Below are 14,183 nucleotides of genomic sequence, written 5' to 3'. Positions count from 1 at the left end.
GTTTTGCCTGTTGCAGAGGCCTCGCTTTGCAAGGTGGGCACGTCCGAGACTTCTCACTGGGGGCTTAGAGATGGGCCCCGATCCATCAACGGTCAGGCTTCGTCGGAAGGATAACCGACATGATTAAAGGGGTCATCTCTCACAAGCGGGCCGTGCGGATCATTGAATAAAGAGCCAGCCCTGTCTGTCACCTATCGTGAAGACACTGTTAGTCCCTATCAGTCTCTTGATTCGCCCATGCTGTGAACTCGACAAGAATTGAGCGCCACCAACTTTGCATTATATGCAATATCCCAGGAACCACGACATCGGATATCATGACGCATCGCTCTCTCCTCCCCTTGCTGGCCGCGTCTGCGGCCTCTGTCGTTGGCCAATCTACTTCCGCAAGCAGCTCAGCGGGCTCTTCAGTAGTTGATATCATCTTGCCTATGCTCGAGCCTCAGACCATTATGGGCTCCGTTGTGGGTGTTGATGCGACGGCGACGACGTTCTTTCTCACCTGCCCGACAGATGCGGTCTCTCTCCAGTGTGGTCTCGGCAAGGGCCTGGAGATCGTGGAGGGACAAGAGGTGCTGGAGGTGCACATGACGCAAGATAATGTCGTGTGAGTACTCCCGCGTCCCCAGCAATGAGCGGAGGTCAGGCCGAAGATGACTGACATCATGTGCCAGAACTGCCGACATATCTTGCTCTATCATTTCCAACACTGCCAGTTGCACCTCCTCGGTGGCATCAATCGACTTGTCTATTGATAATACTGCAACCGATTATTCGATGGCGACGATGACTGGTACAGGGACAATTGCCGATATCAGCTCCCGGACAATGCCAGTTACTGTCACGGCAGTGCTCGAGAAATTGACCGCAACAGCCACTGCGACATCTGCCTCTCAGCCTAGCAGCAGCGTAGTCACTGCCGGTGTGCCCAGAATGACGCAGAACGCGGTTTTAGCTGGAGCCGCAGTTATGTTTGGAGGTGCAATGATGCTTTAAGGGCTACGTACTGCACTCGGGGCAGTATTTTAGACGTGGTAAAATACTTCATATGGCTGGCCGCTTCTGATTTGAGCAAATCCACGCGCTAGAGGACTGGCAAAATGCCTGGCCCTGGACTCTGGGGGAAACTCAATGGGCTAAGGGTTTCAGGAGGTAGCAGACATCGTTGGTAGAACACATTCCATGGATAAACAAGTAATAAAACTCCAGTCCAAAGCTTCTAGTAGTCATATTGCGCAGTGGAGCAGTTAATGAGTGAAGTATCTTGATTATAAATGAGCTCTGCTCGGGTTTCTGCTTATATTGAGATCCTATCTCATCACGGTGATAACGGGGCTGCGCTCTCTTCATAACCACAGGTCAAGTTGGGGAAAAGAGTATGGCTTCACCAGTTCTAGTAATAATATCCTGATTAACTCTATAATCGCTCAACACCTTCTACAGTCGTCCAATGGCAATTGAGAGACAGCCGTACATCGGTTGAGATTGTCCCCTTCAAGATCCATGAAAGCAATGGTTGATCATTGAACTCTTTATGAGTCTATGGAACCCAGGGAAATACCTGTGATTCTGAGGACCAAAATCAGCTTAATTCAAACTGGTTTGTTTACCACTATATGAAGGCGCCACATACATTTTATGTGTGGGGATTAAAAATGAAACCACTCAAACTAAATTCAGAGTCTTCCTGTGAAATACAGGGCTGATAATTCCCTAAAGACCTTAGCACCTTGCATTAAGTTGTGATTATACTCGACTTCCAGAGCCGAGGGAACCCCATTCAAGCTAGTCTCCCACAGCATTAACAAGGCCACTTGACAACACATAAAGCACCACCTTTTACTTTTATAACTACCCTAAATATTATCCTTACACTTTGAAAGCTTGTTAGCTTCCTCACTGTATTCTATATTAGCTACCCTATTAGGTTTATTCTTCTTAAAACCTATTAACTTGCTTGAAATAAGGCTTTAGCTACTCTATAGTCTTCTTTGTAACTGTATAACTACCTATGCACCCAGCTATAGATGTAATTGTTCATTCCCTCTAAGCCTGTAGGCTACTTATGTTGATGATTCTAGTTAACGGCGCCGTTAGGACTGTGCTCCCTAACATTGTCTGTGCGGCATGAAGCTGAGGCCACATGGTCAGTCCTCTTACACTCTTGTTAGCATTTAGTTGTTTTTTTTATATGAAAGAACGCTGGCTCTTTCAGTGTTTATCACATGATGTACGGGATGCATGTGGATTAAGAACGAACCCACCTATCTTGTATATGTGTTTTTTTTTTTTTTTAAAAAAAAAGTTGGGTCTTAAGTGTTTACCACTGTATTAAGGCGCCATGTATATTTTATATGTATGGTTGAGGTGGTTTCGCTTCTATTCCGCATATGTCCGAGGATTTTACATGTATGGGGGTTAAAAACGAAACCACCTGGAGAAGTTGCTCTCAGTCTGGTAAAAGGTAACTTTGGATAATATAAGATTCCTGTCTGCTTAAGTACTATGATCCTTGGGGTGCGCCTTTCGTCCTGCCCTCTTCGACCCAGCACTCGAACAATAGCGGCCCAGCCTCAACTGTACGGACAGGAATGGTTCTCGAGCTTCTGGTGCGGACGCCTTTCTGGGGCCGCGCCGCAGATGGCGGCTGGAGATCTGGCTGAGATGGAATCCAGGGTTGAGGGTGGCCGATTGGAGCCCGTGCTTCATCTCGCAGCTCAACCGCCACGGTGAAAGTGCAGCCAGGCGGCAAGGCGTCCATGGTCTCTCCGGCATAGGCAAGGCGACGGACGGCACCACGAAGCTGCTCGTCGACATCAGCCCAGTTGACCGATTCAGGCCGATTACCGTCGGCGGCAGCTGCGTCAAGGGCCGCGTCTTCGGCTTGTTCGCCGCCACTTCCCACCTCTTCACCGGCGACCTCGTCATCATGTCGCAGGCGGTCGCCTGCCCTCTCCTCCCCGCGGAAATTTCTCATTGCGTCTATGCCGCCTGGCCAAGCCGGGAGTCGAGATATATCAAAAACCCATCGCTCGAGAACGCTTGCTGGTGCCAGCTGCTGGTCTGGAGAGTCCTTTGAAGGTGTTGGATGCAGGGGAGCATGGACAACCACGGCCACTCGGTCGACACTACCGTTGGCAGCCTGGGCCATGACCGCATCTACGGCATCGTTGATCCAGGAGCACACCTTGGGATGGCGAGACTGGTGCACAGGCAGGTTGAATGCCTTGGCAGAGAGGAAAGTTTCCTTGGGATATATACCGCGGTAGTAGAGGATGGTATGGATGGAGACGGTGAGGAAGCTTGAGAAGGAGCCGAACAGAGCGCGAGCGTCACTGATGGGCACATCTATCGTCTGATGAGGCGGGACCTCGTCCACTGGCAGGCCGCCTGGCAGGCCGTCTGGCAAGGGGGCGGGTGCCGGAGAAGGTGACATGGACATGGTTGAGCTTCCGAATTGACCGTTGATGGTTACTGTTCTCGGAGCCCGCCAAGCTTTGGAGTCCAGGATTGGATTTTTTGTGAGCTGGCAATGCGACTTGCGAGGCAGCTACGCCTACGCCTTTTGGGTGTCACCCCAGGATGCTTCCTGTCCACGACTGCATGTGTCGAGGCCTACAGCAGCAGCAGACCCTGTCCTTCTTGACTCGACTTCTAAGTGATTTGGCACTGACGCAGGTATTGAGTCAATCATGATCTTGAGGTGCTCGTGCCTGCTTGTACAATAGAGGAAAGAGCCGGGGAAGACATACCTAACCATTTGTTGCCCACGGGCGAAAGACTAAAAGGCGAGAAACCTCGGGCATGGGGGCTGGATTGTATGTGGTCAAGGTGGGAATGACATTGGCCTGCTGTGATAATATCTCTAGCCTCTAGGGGGATTGAACGCAGCCTCTTCGGGCTAGCTCGGGCGGGTATGTGGGTACCTACGGCCAGGTAGTCTAGTGCCCCCTCCCTATTTACGCGACTCTACCGCGTCACGCTCGAGTTTCACAGACACAATAGGCGGGGGAGGAAATGGTGCAGCGCCGCCTGCAGCTACTGCTCGACCGGCCTGCTCAAGGTTTCTGCCGTGACCATTGTGAAGAACCTACCTACTTAAGTACTTAGGAACCTAGATACCCGGGTAGATGCTTGGCAGCCAGGGAAAGAGATCGAGGTGAACGCTTGCTGTATGGCAATATGAACAGGCTGAGCCCTGGCCCAGAACGCGTCTGGAGCCGATCAATGCTACGCCCAAACCCAAATAAATACTTGCTTGCTTGAAACCCCACCATACCCAAAAGCTCACCCAGCGCCCAGCGACCCCCCGGTCCCTCCTTTAAGCCCCCAATCCCCAAAACCTCCCACGCCAGCAGCCCATCTTGCCAGGCAGACTCGTCCAGCAACCGTACCGCTTGAGTACACCGGGTTAGTTCCCACGCCGTCCCAATCCACCTGCCCACCGTGTCTAATCCTCCCATCTCACCGCCCCAGCCTAAGCCCGCCAATATAACCAAGCAATCGGCCTGTCAGTCAGTCAGTCAGCCACGCACCCGGACCCCGCAGTCCACGAGCGAGTCTGAGCGACAGAACGAAAAAAAAACAGGCAAGAGCAGCCACCATGGAGGACCAGCTGGCCCAGCTGCTCGCAAACACCCAGCTCCCCGCCGAAGAGCCTCGAAAACGCGCAGAGCTCGACCTCAAACATGCCCAGACAAACCCGGCCTTCCCAGTCGCCCTCGCCAACATCGCCGCCCACAACTCCGTCTCCACAGAAATCCGCCAGGCCGCCCTGGCATACCTGCGCCGCTTCATAGAGCACAACTGGGGCGAGGAGGGCGACGATGGCGAGGGCCCCCTGGTGCCCATCCCCGACTCCACCAAGGAGCAGCTGCGTCAGAAGCTGCTGGACCTTGCCCTGAGTGACGAGCCTGATCGCAAGGTCAAGGCGTCGGTTAGGTACGCTCTGCCCTCCCCACGCGTCCCCGCGCGAGTCCCAGCTCTGATCGCGGGACCGTGTTAGTAACCTCGCGCAGTTATGCCGTTGGCAAGATTGCGAACAATGACTTCCCCGAGAAGTGGCCCTCACTGCTGCCCTCCCTCCTCGACGTCATAGCCAATGGCAACGACATCCGCCTCTACGGTGCCCTCAAGGTCCTGAGCGATATCGTCGAGGAGAGCCTGACCGAGGACCAGTTCTTCTCCATGGCCCGCCCCATCATCGACAATGTCTTTCGCGTCGCCGTCAATGACGGCCGGAAGCCGACCCTTCGCGCCCTTGCGGTACACGTTTTCCGCGGCTGCTTCGACCTTATGGACATGGTGAAGGACGACCATCCCAAGGAGGTCAAGGGCTTTGCCGAGGAGTCGCTCAAGAATTGGCTCCCCTTCTTCTCCCAGGTACTCCAGGTGCAACTGCCTGAGAGTTCCGAAGAGGCCCCGCAGCGGGAATACAGGAACGGCATTATCGCCTTCAAGCTCCAGGTGGTCAAGACACTAATGAAGGTCAAGAGCGTGTTCCCCACACTCCTGCTGCCCCAGAGCACTGCATTCTTCCAGGCCGCCTGGCACGAGCTCTCGCTCCTCCAGGAATCTTACAAGTCGAACTACATAGATAACGGAAGCCAGGGAAGGCTGGAGGATTCCGATGGGCTGCCCTACACCCTCGATTTCCTGATTCTGGAAGAACTCGATTTCCTCAACCAGTGCATGAGGGCCGCGCCAGTGCAGAAAGAGCTGGAGGCCCAGCTCGGGGCAGGGCCCGCTCATGAAATTCCCTGGATACTGGACCTTATGAAGCTGCTGGTAGCTTACAGTCGGATTACTCATGAGGAGGAAGAATTATGGGACATAGATGTCTCGCTCTACCTTGCCGAGGAGACTTCGGTACGTGTTCTTGCTTCTTCTGCGTGTGCGTTTGGCGGGAGTCTAGCACGGGATGGATGACCTCTGCGCACTCTTCTTAAAGGCTCGCCATCATATCAACACCATGCTGACCTCAGTAGGTGACTGCTAATTACACGGCGCGTACTGCTTGCGGAGATCTCCTAATAAAAGTTGGAGAATGGCTCCACCAACGAGCGCTGGAAGGCCTCTTCGCATACACCAAGAGCCAGTTCTCTGGCGAGAATGACTGGCGCTCGCAGGAGGCATGTCTGTACCTGTTCAACATGCTCATCAGCGACCTGCAAGACCGCTCAGAAGCTGTTCCTCCTGAGGTTGCTCATGCCCACATGGACCTGATTGATTATGCCATCGGTGAGTTCCCTGTTCCGTCCGTTCTGTCACCAAATGTCACTTTACTTACCCTGTCACAGGCCAAGAGCAGCCCCTCCTTCGCGCTCGAGGCTTTCTCGTTGCTAGTACATTGGCCCAAATATACCCACCCGTTGCTGGGATCGTTGACAAGACGATTGAATCTGTCAGCCGAGACAGCTCGGAGCTTGTCCAAGTCGCTTGCGTCAAGGCCGTTGAAGGGTTTGTCAGCTCTAGCAACGTGCCTGCGGATCGCCAGGTGCAAATGCTGGTGGCCATAAACGGCTTCCTCGATGGAAAGGACATGACTGATCTCATGGATGCGGATGACCTGCTAGTCACTTTGGCTGAGGCGCTCAGAGCAGTCATTGGCATCGACCCCAGGGTCACGATCGCTTCAGACATCAAGTCGATTGACTTGCTGTTCCTGATAGCTAAGCACGGTGCATCAAACTTTCAAGTCACGGTTCTAGTGTGTGAGGCATTCGAGGAGCTTGTGCAGAGCCTTTCAGACTCGGCATCTTACGCAGCTCTGTGCGCCAAGGTCTTGCCGACTATCACTGGGGCCTTTAACGTTGCGGATATGACCTCGGACGATCCACTTCTCACCCTGGCCTGCGAGCTCCTGGTACCAATCGTCCAGAACGGGTCTGAACCCTTGCCCGCGGGCTTTGTGGCCGCGACTTTACCCAAGGTGAAGAACATGCTGCTGCAGTCTCCAGAGGGCGAGGTCCTGCGGCCTGGCGCTGAAGCGATCAAGTACATGTTGATGCACGACCATCACCAGGTTCTCGGCTGGCATGATGAGAATGGTCAGTCTGGGTTGGAGACATGCCTCATCATAATTGACCGACTCCTGGGTCCTAATATCGAGGACAACGCGGCCTCCGAGGTTGGCGGCCTTGCTGCAGAGCTTGTGGAGAAGGCAGGCCCCGAGCGTCTCGGCCCCTATCTGGAAAAACTGTTGCAGGCGGTGGCGAACCGACTGGCGACCGCCGAGGCTGCCCCTTTCATCCAGTCCCTGATTATTGTCTTCGCCCGTCTGTCCCTGATGCAAGCGGGTGACGTTGTACAGTTCCTCAGCAACATTGATGTCGGAGGACACAACGGCCTGCAGGTGGTGCTGAGCAAGTGGCTGGAGAACTCTGTCAACTTTGCAGGCTACGACGAGATCCGACAGAATGTCATCGCCCTCTCGAAGCTGTACTCGCTTAACGATGCACGCCTTGCTCAAACCATGGTCAAGGGCGATCTCATCATGCAGCCTAGCGACGGCAGGATAATGACGCGGTCGCGGGCCAAGCAGAACCCAGACCAGTACACCCTGATTCCCGCAACTCTGAAGATACTCAAAGTCCTGATCGAAGAACTGATCTCAGCGTCCGGTGTTCAGGGCGCGGCCAACGCTGCCGCGGCGGCGGCGGCGGAGTTTGCTGACGCGGATGAGGACGATGGTGATGAGGGTTGGGAAGACGAGTTCGACACCGTGGGGCTGGGGGCCAATGCACAGACTCTGATGAACCTAGCCGAGGGTGCCAACAGCAGGATGCGGGATGACGAGACGCAGCAGTACCTCTCTGAGTTCTTCGTGCGCGCTGCGAGAGAGAACATTGCTGACTTCCAAAACTGGTACGGCATGCTTACGGACGATGAGAAGAATAAGTTGAATGAGCTGGCAACGGCTCAGTAAGGAGTTGAGTGCTCAGGCGAAGGAATGGAGGACACATTATAGAAGCTGGGAGGTTGTGTTGGAGTTATTCCAAGTTAAATCCCTCCCCCGAGACCACCTACCACCAAAGCCCGTTTGGCCGTCGTTCCAGAGGCAAGTTCGGATACCATCGCCAATCGCGCCAGTTCTAGGTGGAATGTTGGAGATAAAATAGCTATGGGTGGAAAGATTATCATTGTTACTGTGGCACTTTTTTGTTTTGTCGATACCTACTCTCTTCAACCTCATGCACAGATATTCCCAAGACATTGTGAGCACAGCCCCCACAAACTCACTTTCTGATCTCTTTTACACACCGGTAAATACATGTGGTCCTGCTTGCTTGGAAGGGACCGGGAAAATAAAAGTAGATAAGGCCGTGCCATTGCTATGGCCAATATGATACTGGTTTCGCCGAGTATCTCATTCGTGACGCCCAATGTTGACATAGGAAGCAGACCGAGCACGACAGCCGTGGAAGATGAGACATAAATTAGACAGGTGGAGGGACAGGTGGAGGGACAGGACGACGGCAAGTCGTCGGCCTGGGAATGGAATGGAGAGTCTCTGTTCAACAGTCTCTGTCCATGATACTGATAATGCACGGACAAATACATGGGCACTTGAATGTAATCATGGTGATTTTGAAAACTATCCTCGTCCAATATTGCTGGTGACAGTCTCGGGGATAACTATATGAAAACGGACAGTTACTCCGGGCTTCAAGAGTCCCTTCTCAGATTATGTCTCCGCCAAAGGGATTGCCACCGCCTCCAAAACCACTTCCGCCCCCGGGTCGTCCGCCTCCGAACCTTGGCCCTGCGCCGCCGGGTCCCAGAGGATCCCATCTCGCCCCGGGCGGTGCTTGTGGGTCGTAGCCTCCCTGTCCGCTGCCACCTGGCCCTTGAAACAGAGGATCGTCAAAGGTAGGGTGCATGCCGCCGCCCATGCCGCCTGGTCTCGGCAGGCCTCCGCCGGGCACAAAGGAACCCCTCAGTGGGTCGTACGGCCCCAGCCCGGGAGGGTGAAGGTCATCGTGGCCGATGTTGAAGGGCGAGCGTCCGTCGCCGGGCATACGCAGCGGTCCGCGTGGTGGCCTGTTGATCTCGAACTCGTCCTCAAAGTCGGGAGGGGCAAACTCCCCGGCTGGAATAGGCCGCCGTGGTGGTGCCGCGAGGGGATCATCGAAGGGGTACGGACGTGCGGGCTCCGGCAGCTGGGGCGGCTGTGGGCGCGGGTTGCTTGGGCCCTCCCGCCCCTGCCTGTCCGCGTCTTGCCGGGCTGCCCTGTCGTCCGGGCTCGAGTCCTCGTAACCCTCCTTTTGGAGACCTGGGATGAGCTTCTGGATGATGTTGATCTTGAGGAGGGTTGCTAGGTCGGCCAGCCGCTCGGGCGAGATGAAGACGCCTTGCAGTTTTGACGTGAGGTCAGTGCGGTCCTCGTTACCATCGGCGTCGACGTTGATGCGCAGCGGAAGCGCAGAGCTGGAGACATAGTCTCTTGGGGTGACCTCGACCCGCACGATGCGCTCGTCGCCCACGGCAAGCCCGCGGATCTCAGCCTTGCCTCCCATGCGGTCTACCCTGATGACAAATTGCATGGAGGACTGGGTGTGTGCGTAGAGAAAGGAGTAGGAAGAGACAGAGGCATTCCATCTTGCTGGAAGGCGTGGAGCCAGTGCCTGGCACTCGGTCTCTGAGGAGCAAGTCAGCTTGGGCAAGCCTTAATGGGTGGACGAACAGTCTCCGCGTACCGTTCTTCTGGTCCTCGTTGAAGCCTAGCAGGCGGAAGCCAAGCTTGATCATGCAGGAATGTGTGAAGAGGGCAATGGCCTCTACAGAGCTGCTCATGTCTGAGGTGGAGTCGTCCTTCTGATGGGTAGGCAGTGCGTCTGCCATGCCCTGCAGGACATTCTGCGGGCTGAGGGGGTTGGATGCCATTTTGTTGAGCGAGCGTATGGGCCTCTGTCAAGAGTGGCTGCGAGGAGGAGCGTGTTGAAGTAAAAGAAAGAAGCTTACAGGTAGTGGCCGTTACTGAGATGGTTTGCTAAGGTGGGACGTGCAGGCCGCTGCCGTTGAGATGGGCCATGACTTATATGACTGACCTGGTGTAGTGGTGGCGTCAGAGGGCCTGCCTAATAAGTAGCTGTAGGGCTGAGCCGGAGGACCCAAGGCCAAGACCTGCGGGGGATGCCAGGTGTGGTGACTTGGACAGCAGGAGCTACGCAGTTTAAAGCTGGCTTCTAGCAGGGGCAGAGCATGCCTTGGTAGCAACAGGCGCGGTACAGCTGCACGTTGGGAGGAGGCCATGCCCTTCTCAGCGTGTAGCATTGTAGCCTTTGGGCAGATGGAGTACGAAATGGCAGATCTGATCTGCCTTGGCAGCTGCTGTCCACTACATACAGCATACGGGTCGACCAATGCTGGCAAGCTCTGGAGTCTTTGACATTCAAGTATTGCAGTCCCCTCGATAGAGTCTTTAACAATAGGCCATGAGTATATGTAGGTGGATACTTTGTTCCCGGGTACTTATTACCTGCTCAAGTACTTACCTAGGTAGTACCTAGGTAGGTTGGTATATAGGTGGTAGTGGTAAATGGGCAGGGAGTCGTCATCCCTGGGCTGGCGGCAGGTGGGGATATTTTGAAACGGCTCGGATCATTGGCCTGGCCGAGCTTATCGGCTGCCTGGATGGCCTGCCCTGCTTGTTGGGGTCCCTCCCGGGCTGGCAATGACATGATGACAACCGCCTCGAGACAAATCGTGCACCCGCTGACACAGGATCACCACCACTTTCTGCGGGGCCCTCGATTCCCTGTTGCAGAAGCTTGTCAGGCACCCATACACAAGGGCCAAGCTGTTGGCAGCAAAAGGAGGAGGGAGCGACCACCAACCACAGACCTGACCTGGATCCCTTCCACCCCACTGCCAACCTCCCTCGAGACATCGCCGCTCAACAAAGCTTCGTGCATGTCTCCTCCCTTCAACCCAGACGCCCCCAGCACCAGCTGCAGCTCCAGCAACCCACTTCCCCAGAAACATGAGTCGTATGCTGCCTCTGGTGAGGTGAAGAGCTCAATGGGGCCAAATCCCCCGGCTTCGTCACATAATGACAACATGGCCCAGCCCGGCTCTACTACAGCACCCCCGAACCCCTCGGAGGACTTGATCTCCCTTGACGAGGGCTCACAGTTCCCCGCCACTGTCACAGGAGCCCCAGCAGGTGCCGTTCCGCAACAAGATGGACAAGATGGACAGCCCGAGGGAAACAAGTCGGAAGACTGGCCACCACCAGAGGTGCCCCCAAAGACAGATGAGGGGTTGAACTCCTCGGTCGCGACCCTGAGGCCTGCCACAACTCCTACAACCACAATCGCCACTTCATACCTAAACGTCGAAACAAAGCCATACATCGACCCTACGCCGTCTACACCAACCGAATCCCAGCCCCCCTCGAGGACCCCGTCCAACGCCGACCGACCTCGCCTGTCTCTTGACTCCTCCCGAGGAGGGCGCTCCGATGACGAGAAGCAGCGCACAAGCGAAGATGACCGCGAGAACGATGCTTCCGAGATCCAAACCATCATGGCCCAGTTTCGAGAGGGCGGTCCAGGCGAACAGGAGGTTATGAGTCCGCGACTGGAGATCGCATCCCCTTTCTCGACCGGGCCCGTTCAACACCCTCCTCGGCACTCTAGTCTGGAGCCGCTGAGCACGAACATTGCCCAACAGTTGCAGGACATGCAAGGACTACGACTCAACTCCACTTCGCCAGCCAGCATGGCGTCGAAAGGGAAGGATCCGGAAGACCAAGGGCCCCCCGTCCCTCCAAAAGACGCCTCCATCCGGTCTGGCAGGACCGGCCAGCTCGTGGACGAAAGGGACAGCATCGGGTCGCCCATGTCCCCAACAGTGTCATTACACCGACCGCCTCCACCAGAGCCCGAGCCTGAGTCGGCGCTTCCTTTTGACTTCCACCGGTTTCTTGAACAGCTGCGGAACAAAAAGGCAGACCCGGTTGCCAAGTACCTGCGATCATTTCTAAATGAGTTTGGAAAGCGGCAGTGGATGGTGCATGAGCAGGTCAAGATTATCAGTGATTTCTTGGCTTTCATTGCGAACAAAATGGCCTTGTGTGAAGTGTGGAGGGATGTATCCGATGCTGAATTTGATAATGCCCGGGAAGGCATGGAGAAACTCGTCATGAACCGACTATACGCTCAGACTTTCTCACCAGCCATACCCCCACCACAGCCGATTCCTGGCGCCAAGCCACGGCGGAAGGGCGCGGAGCGACCGTTAGGACCTGGGCGGCGTGGCCAGCATCAAGAAGACGTCGAGCGCGACGAAGTGGTTGCCCAGAAGATCAAGATCTATGGCTGGGTGCGTGAAGAACATCTAGATATACCACCAGTCGGTGAAAGTGGGAAACGATTCCTCAAGCTCGCACAACAAGGTACGAGGATTCCCATCTACGGTCCAAGACCACGGCTGACCTGGACAGAACTACTGAAAATCAAGTCCTACCGAGCTCCGAGGGATAAAATCATTTGCATTCTTAATTGCTGCAAGGTCATCTTCGGTAGGTCCACGAAATTCTTGCTGGAGTTCAACTTGACGTGCTCACACGGCACAGGACTCCTCAAGCACTCCAAATCCGACTCGTCCGCGGACTCATTCATGCCGCTCCTCATATACGTCACGCTCCAGGCAAACCCGGAACATATCGTGTCAAATGTCCAGTACATCCTCAGATTCCGAAATCAAGAGAAGTTGGGAGGGGAGGCTGGCTACTACCTCTCATCACTGGTATGAAACGACTTTTCCTAGTGTCACATCGTGGCTGCTAACATTATCTCTCAGATGGGTGCTGTCCAATTCATTGAGAACATGGATCGCACAACGCTCACAATTTCAGACGAGGAGTTTGAGAAGAACGTCGAGGCTGCAGTCTCTGCCATTGCCGAGAAGCATCGACTAGAGTCACCCCCTACATCGGCCACCGCAGAGAGGCCACCGCCATCCATTATTGGTATGGGTGAATCTTTGTCAACCCGGCCATCCATGGACAATGATGCCACAGCCCGCTCGTCGTATACACCTCGCCAGTCAACTTCCAATGATGACAACGGTGAATACGATGAGAAGGCCGCCATTACTGGGCTGCTGCGAACAATTCAAAGGCCGCTGTCCACAATTGGCAGAATGTTCTCCGACAATGATGAGCCAATGGCCGGTTCGTCAAGCGCATCGGGACGCAGTCCCGCACATACTCCCTTGCCAGATGCGAGGCCGAACCCACTTCAGAGAGTTTCGAGCCACCAGAGCCGCTATACTGCGGAAGAAGCCGCGGCAAGGCAGGCCAGCGCCGAGGCAGCAGAGGCGCACAGGCTGCACAGGGCAGAACATGCCAATGTAGTAGAAACGCTGGCTGGAATGTTTCCCGACCTCGATAGGGATATCATCAGTGACGTGGTTTACCAGAAAGAAGGACGGTACGTCAGACCCCACCACATCACATCATTTGTATGACTTGCTGACAGGATGTCACAGTGTCGGTCTGGCTGTGGATGCCTGTCTTGCATTGTCCACATGAGCGTCTGGGGCCCACGTGAGTGTGGGAAATTGGAATTGGTTCAAAGAGATGAAGAGGGCGGGGATGATACCAGCAAGCATTAGCGATATTTGAAGACAGACTGGCCTAAACACCGTAGATGTTGTGGGTGGTCCAAAGACGGCGGCGGGCGGAGGTCCTGTCTGTCATAATCATGCATTACCAAATTAAAACGTCCCAGGGAACCTATGTCCTTGATTTACCTTGCCCTGCCTAGAGCGTGCGAGCCTCACAATACTCCTCTTTGCCCTTAATATTCTCTCTCTTTATATAGCCTAGTCACCTGTGCGGAAGGTTTGTAGAGCAAAAAGCAAAACTAGTGCCTCCTGACGGAATCGAACCGTCGATCTTCGCATTACGAGTGCGACGCCTTACCGCTTGGCCAAGAAGGCTCGAAATTTCGTCGCCATAATGGCATTCATGGCTCTAGCAGTGACTGAAACAATCCTAGGACTTGTATTCAAGGTACAGTCGTTCATTATTCTTAACTTCCCAGACATGATTCTAGACACATGTGGATTTTAAATATGCTATAATAGATTTTAATTATTATAAAAAGTTATAATTTTATAATTTAATTTTTTAAAAACTTTTTATAAAAATATTTAAACTATTATTAAATTAA

The 14,183-nt window shown here is 54.3% G+C and overlaps 5 protein-coding genes across 5 annotated transcripts; 3 read left to right on the top strand and 2 right to left on the bottom strand.

Moving 5' to 3' along the window:
• Window positions 1-317: 317 nt before the first annotated feature.
• KVR01_002151 (uncharacterized protein) lies at window positions 318-1,081 on the top strand (the record flags this gene model as incomplete). The annotated part of the gene is made up of 3 exons (XM_044787980.1): window positions 318-607; window positions 675-746; window positions 819-1,081. The coding sequence occupies 3 exons, from the start codon at window positions 318-320 to the stop codon at window positions 994-996; spliced, it is 540 nt and encodes a 179-aa protein (XP_044647166.1). The 3' UTR covers window positions 997-1,081.
• A 1,344-nt stretch (window positions 1,082-2,425) lies between these two features.
• KVR01_003780 (uncharacterized protein) lies at window positions 2,426-3,929 on the bottom strand. Its single transcript, XM_044791261.1, has 2 exons — window positions 3,753-3,929; window positions 2,426-3,669 (listed from the first exon to the last, which is right to left on the bottom strand). The coding sequence occupies exon 2, from the start codon at window positions 3,440-3,442 to the stop codon at window positions 2,504-2,506; it is 939 nt and encodes a 312-aa protein (XP_044648795.1). The 5' UTR covers window positions 3,443-3,669; window positions 3,753-3,929; the 3' UTR covers window positions 2,426-2,503.
• Window positions 3,930-4,136: 207 nt separating this feature from the next.
• On the top strand, window positions 4,137-8,400 carry KVR01_003704 (uncharacterized protein). The gene is made up of 5 exons (XM_044781308.1): window positions 4,137-4,410; window positions 4,477-4,941; window positions 5,019-5,868; window positions 5,988-6,240; window positions 6,300-8,400. Exons 2-5 carry the CDS (start codon window positions 4,604-4,606, stop codon window positions 7,925-7,927), a joined length of 3,069 nt encoding a protein of 1,022 aa, XP_044648719.1. The 5' UTR covers window positions 4,137-4,410; window positions 4,477-4,603; the 3' UTR covers window positions 7,928-8,400.
• Window positions 8,401-8,573: 173 nt separating this feature from the next.
• Window positions 8,574-10,033, bottom strand: KVR01_003552 (uncharacterized protein). The gene is made up of 2 exons (XM_044791806.1): window positions 9,699-10,033; window positions 8,574-9,640 (listed from the first exon to the last, which is right to left on the bottom strand). The coding sequence occupies exons 1-2, from the start codon at window positions 9,883-9,885 to the stop codon at window positions 8,682-8,684; spliced, it is 1,146 nt and encodes a 381-aa protein (XP_044648567.1). The 5' UTR covers window positions 9,886-10,033; the 3' UTR covers window positions 8,574-8,681.
• Window positions 10,034-10,688: 655 nt separating this feature from the next.
• On the top strand, window positions 10,689-13,804 carry KVR01_003039 (guanine nucleotide exchange factor VPS9). The gene is made up of 5 exons (XM_044781691.1): window positions 10,689-12,400; window positions 12,449-12,526; window positions 12,581-12,753; window positions 12,808-13,439; window positions 13,498-13,804. Exons 1-5 carry the CDS (start codon window positions 10,915-10,917, stop codon window positions 13,538-13,540), a joined length of 2,412 nt encoding a protein of 803 aa, XP_044648054.1. The 5' UTR covers window positions 10,689-10,914; the 3' UTR covers window positions 13,541-13,804.
• The last annotated feature ends 379 nt before the right edge of the window (window positions 13,805-14,183 follow it).

Source organism: Diaporthe batatas (genome assembly GCF_019321695.1).
Source record: "Diaporthe batatas strain CRI 302-4 chromosome Unknown Contig00003, whole genome shotgun sequence".
Lineage (NCBI taxonomy): Eukaryota > Fungi > Ascomycota > Sordariomycetes > Diaporthales > Diaporthaceae > Diaporthe > Diaporthe batatas.
This window is presented reverse-complemented; position numbering and strand designations above follow the sequence as displayed.

Bases quoted from the DNA above. Each gene is read 5' to 3' on its own strand.
- KVR01_003780 (XM_044791261.1), bottom strand. From the start codon at position 3,442: ATGTCCATGTCACCTTCTCCGGCACCCGCCCCCTTGCCAGACGGCCTG.
- KVR01_003704 (XM_044781308.1), top strand. From the start codon at position 4,604: ATGGAGGACCAGCTGGCCCAGCTGCTCGCAAACACCCAGCTCCCCGCC. The intron at 5,869-5,987 runs GTACGTGTTCTT...TGACCTCAGTAG, and splicing joins ACCTTGCCGAGGAGACTTCG to GTGACTGCTAATTACACGGC. The intron at 6,241-6,299 runs GTGAGTTCCCTG...ACCCTGTCACAG, and splicing joins CCTGATTGATTATGCCATCG to GCCAAGAGCAGCCCCTCCTT.
- KVR01_003552 (XM_044791806.1), bottom strand. From the start codon at position 9,885: ATGGCATCCAACCCCCTCAGCCCGCAGAATGTCCTGCAGGGCATGGCA. The intron at 9,641-9,698 runs GTACGCGGAGAC...CTTGCTCCTCAG, and splicing joins CAACGAGGACCAGAAGAACG to AGACCGAGTGCCAGGCACTG.
- KVR01_003039 (XM_044781691.1), top strand. From the start codon at position 10,915: ATGTCTCCTCCCTTCAACCCAGACGCCCCCAGCACCAGCTGCAGCTCC. The intron at 12,527-12,580 runs GTAGGTCCACGA...CACACGGCACAG, and splicing joins TTGCTGCAAGGTCATCTTCG to GACTCCTCAAGCACTCCAAA. The intron at 12,754-12,807 runs GTATGAAACGAC...ATTATCTCTCAG, and splicing joins GCTACTACCTCTCATCACTG to ATGGGTGCTGTCCAATTCAT.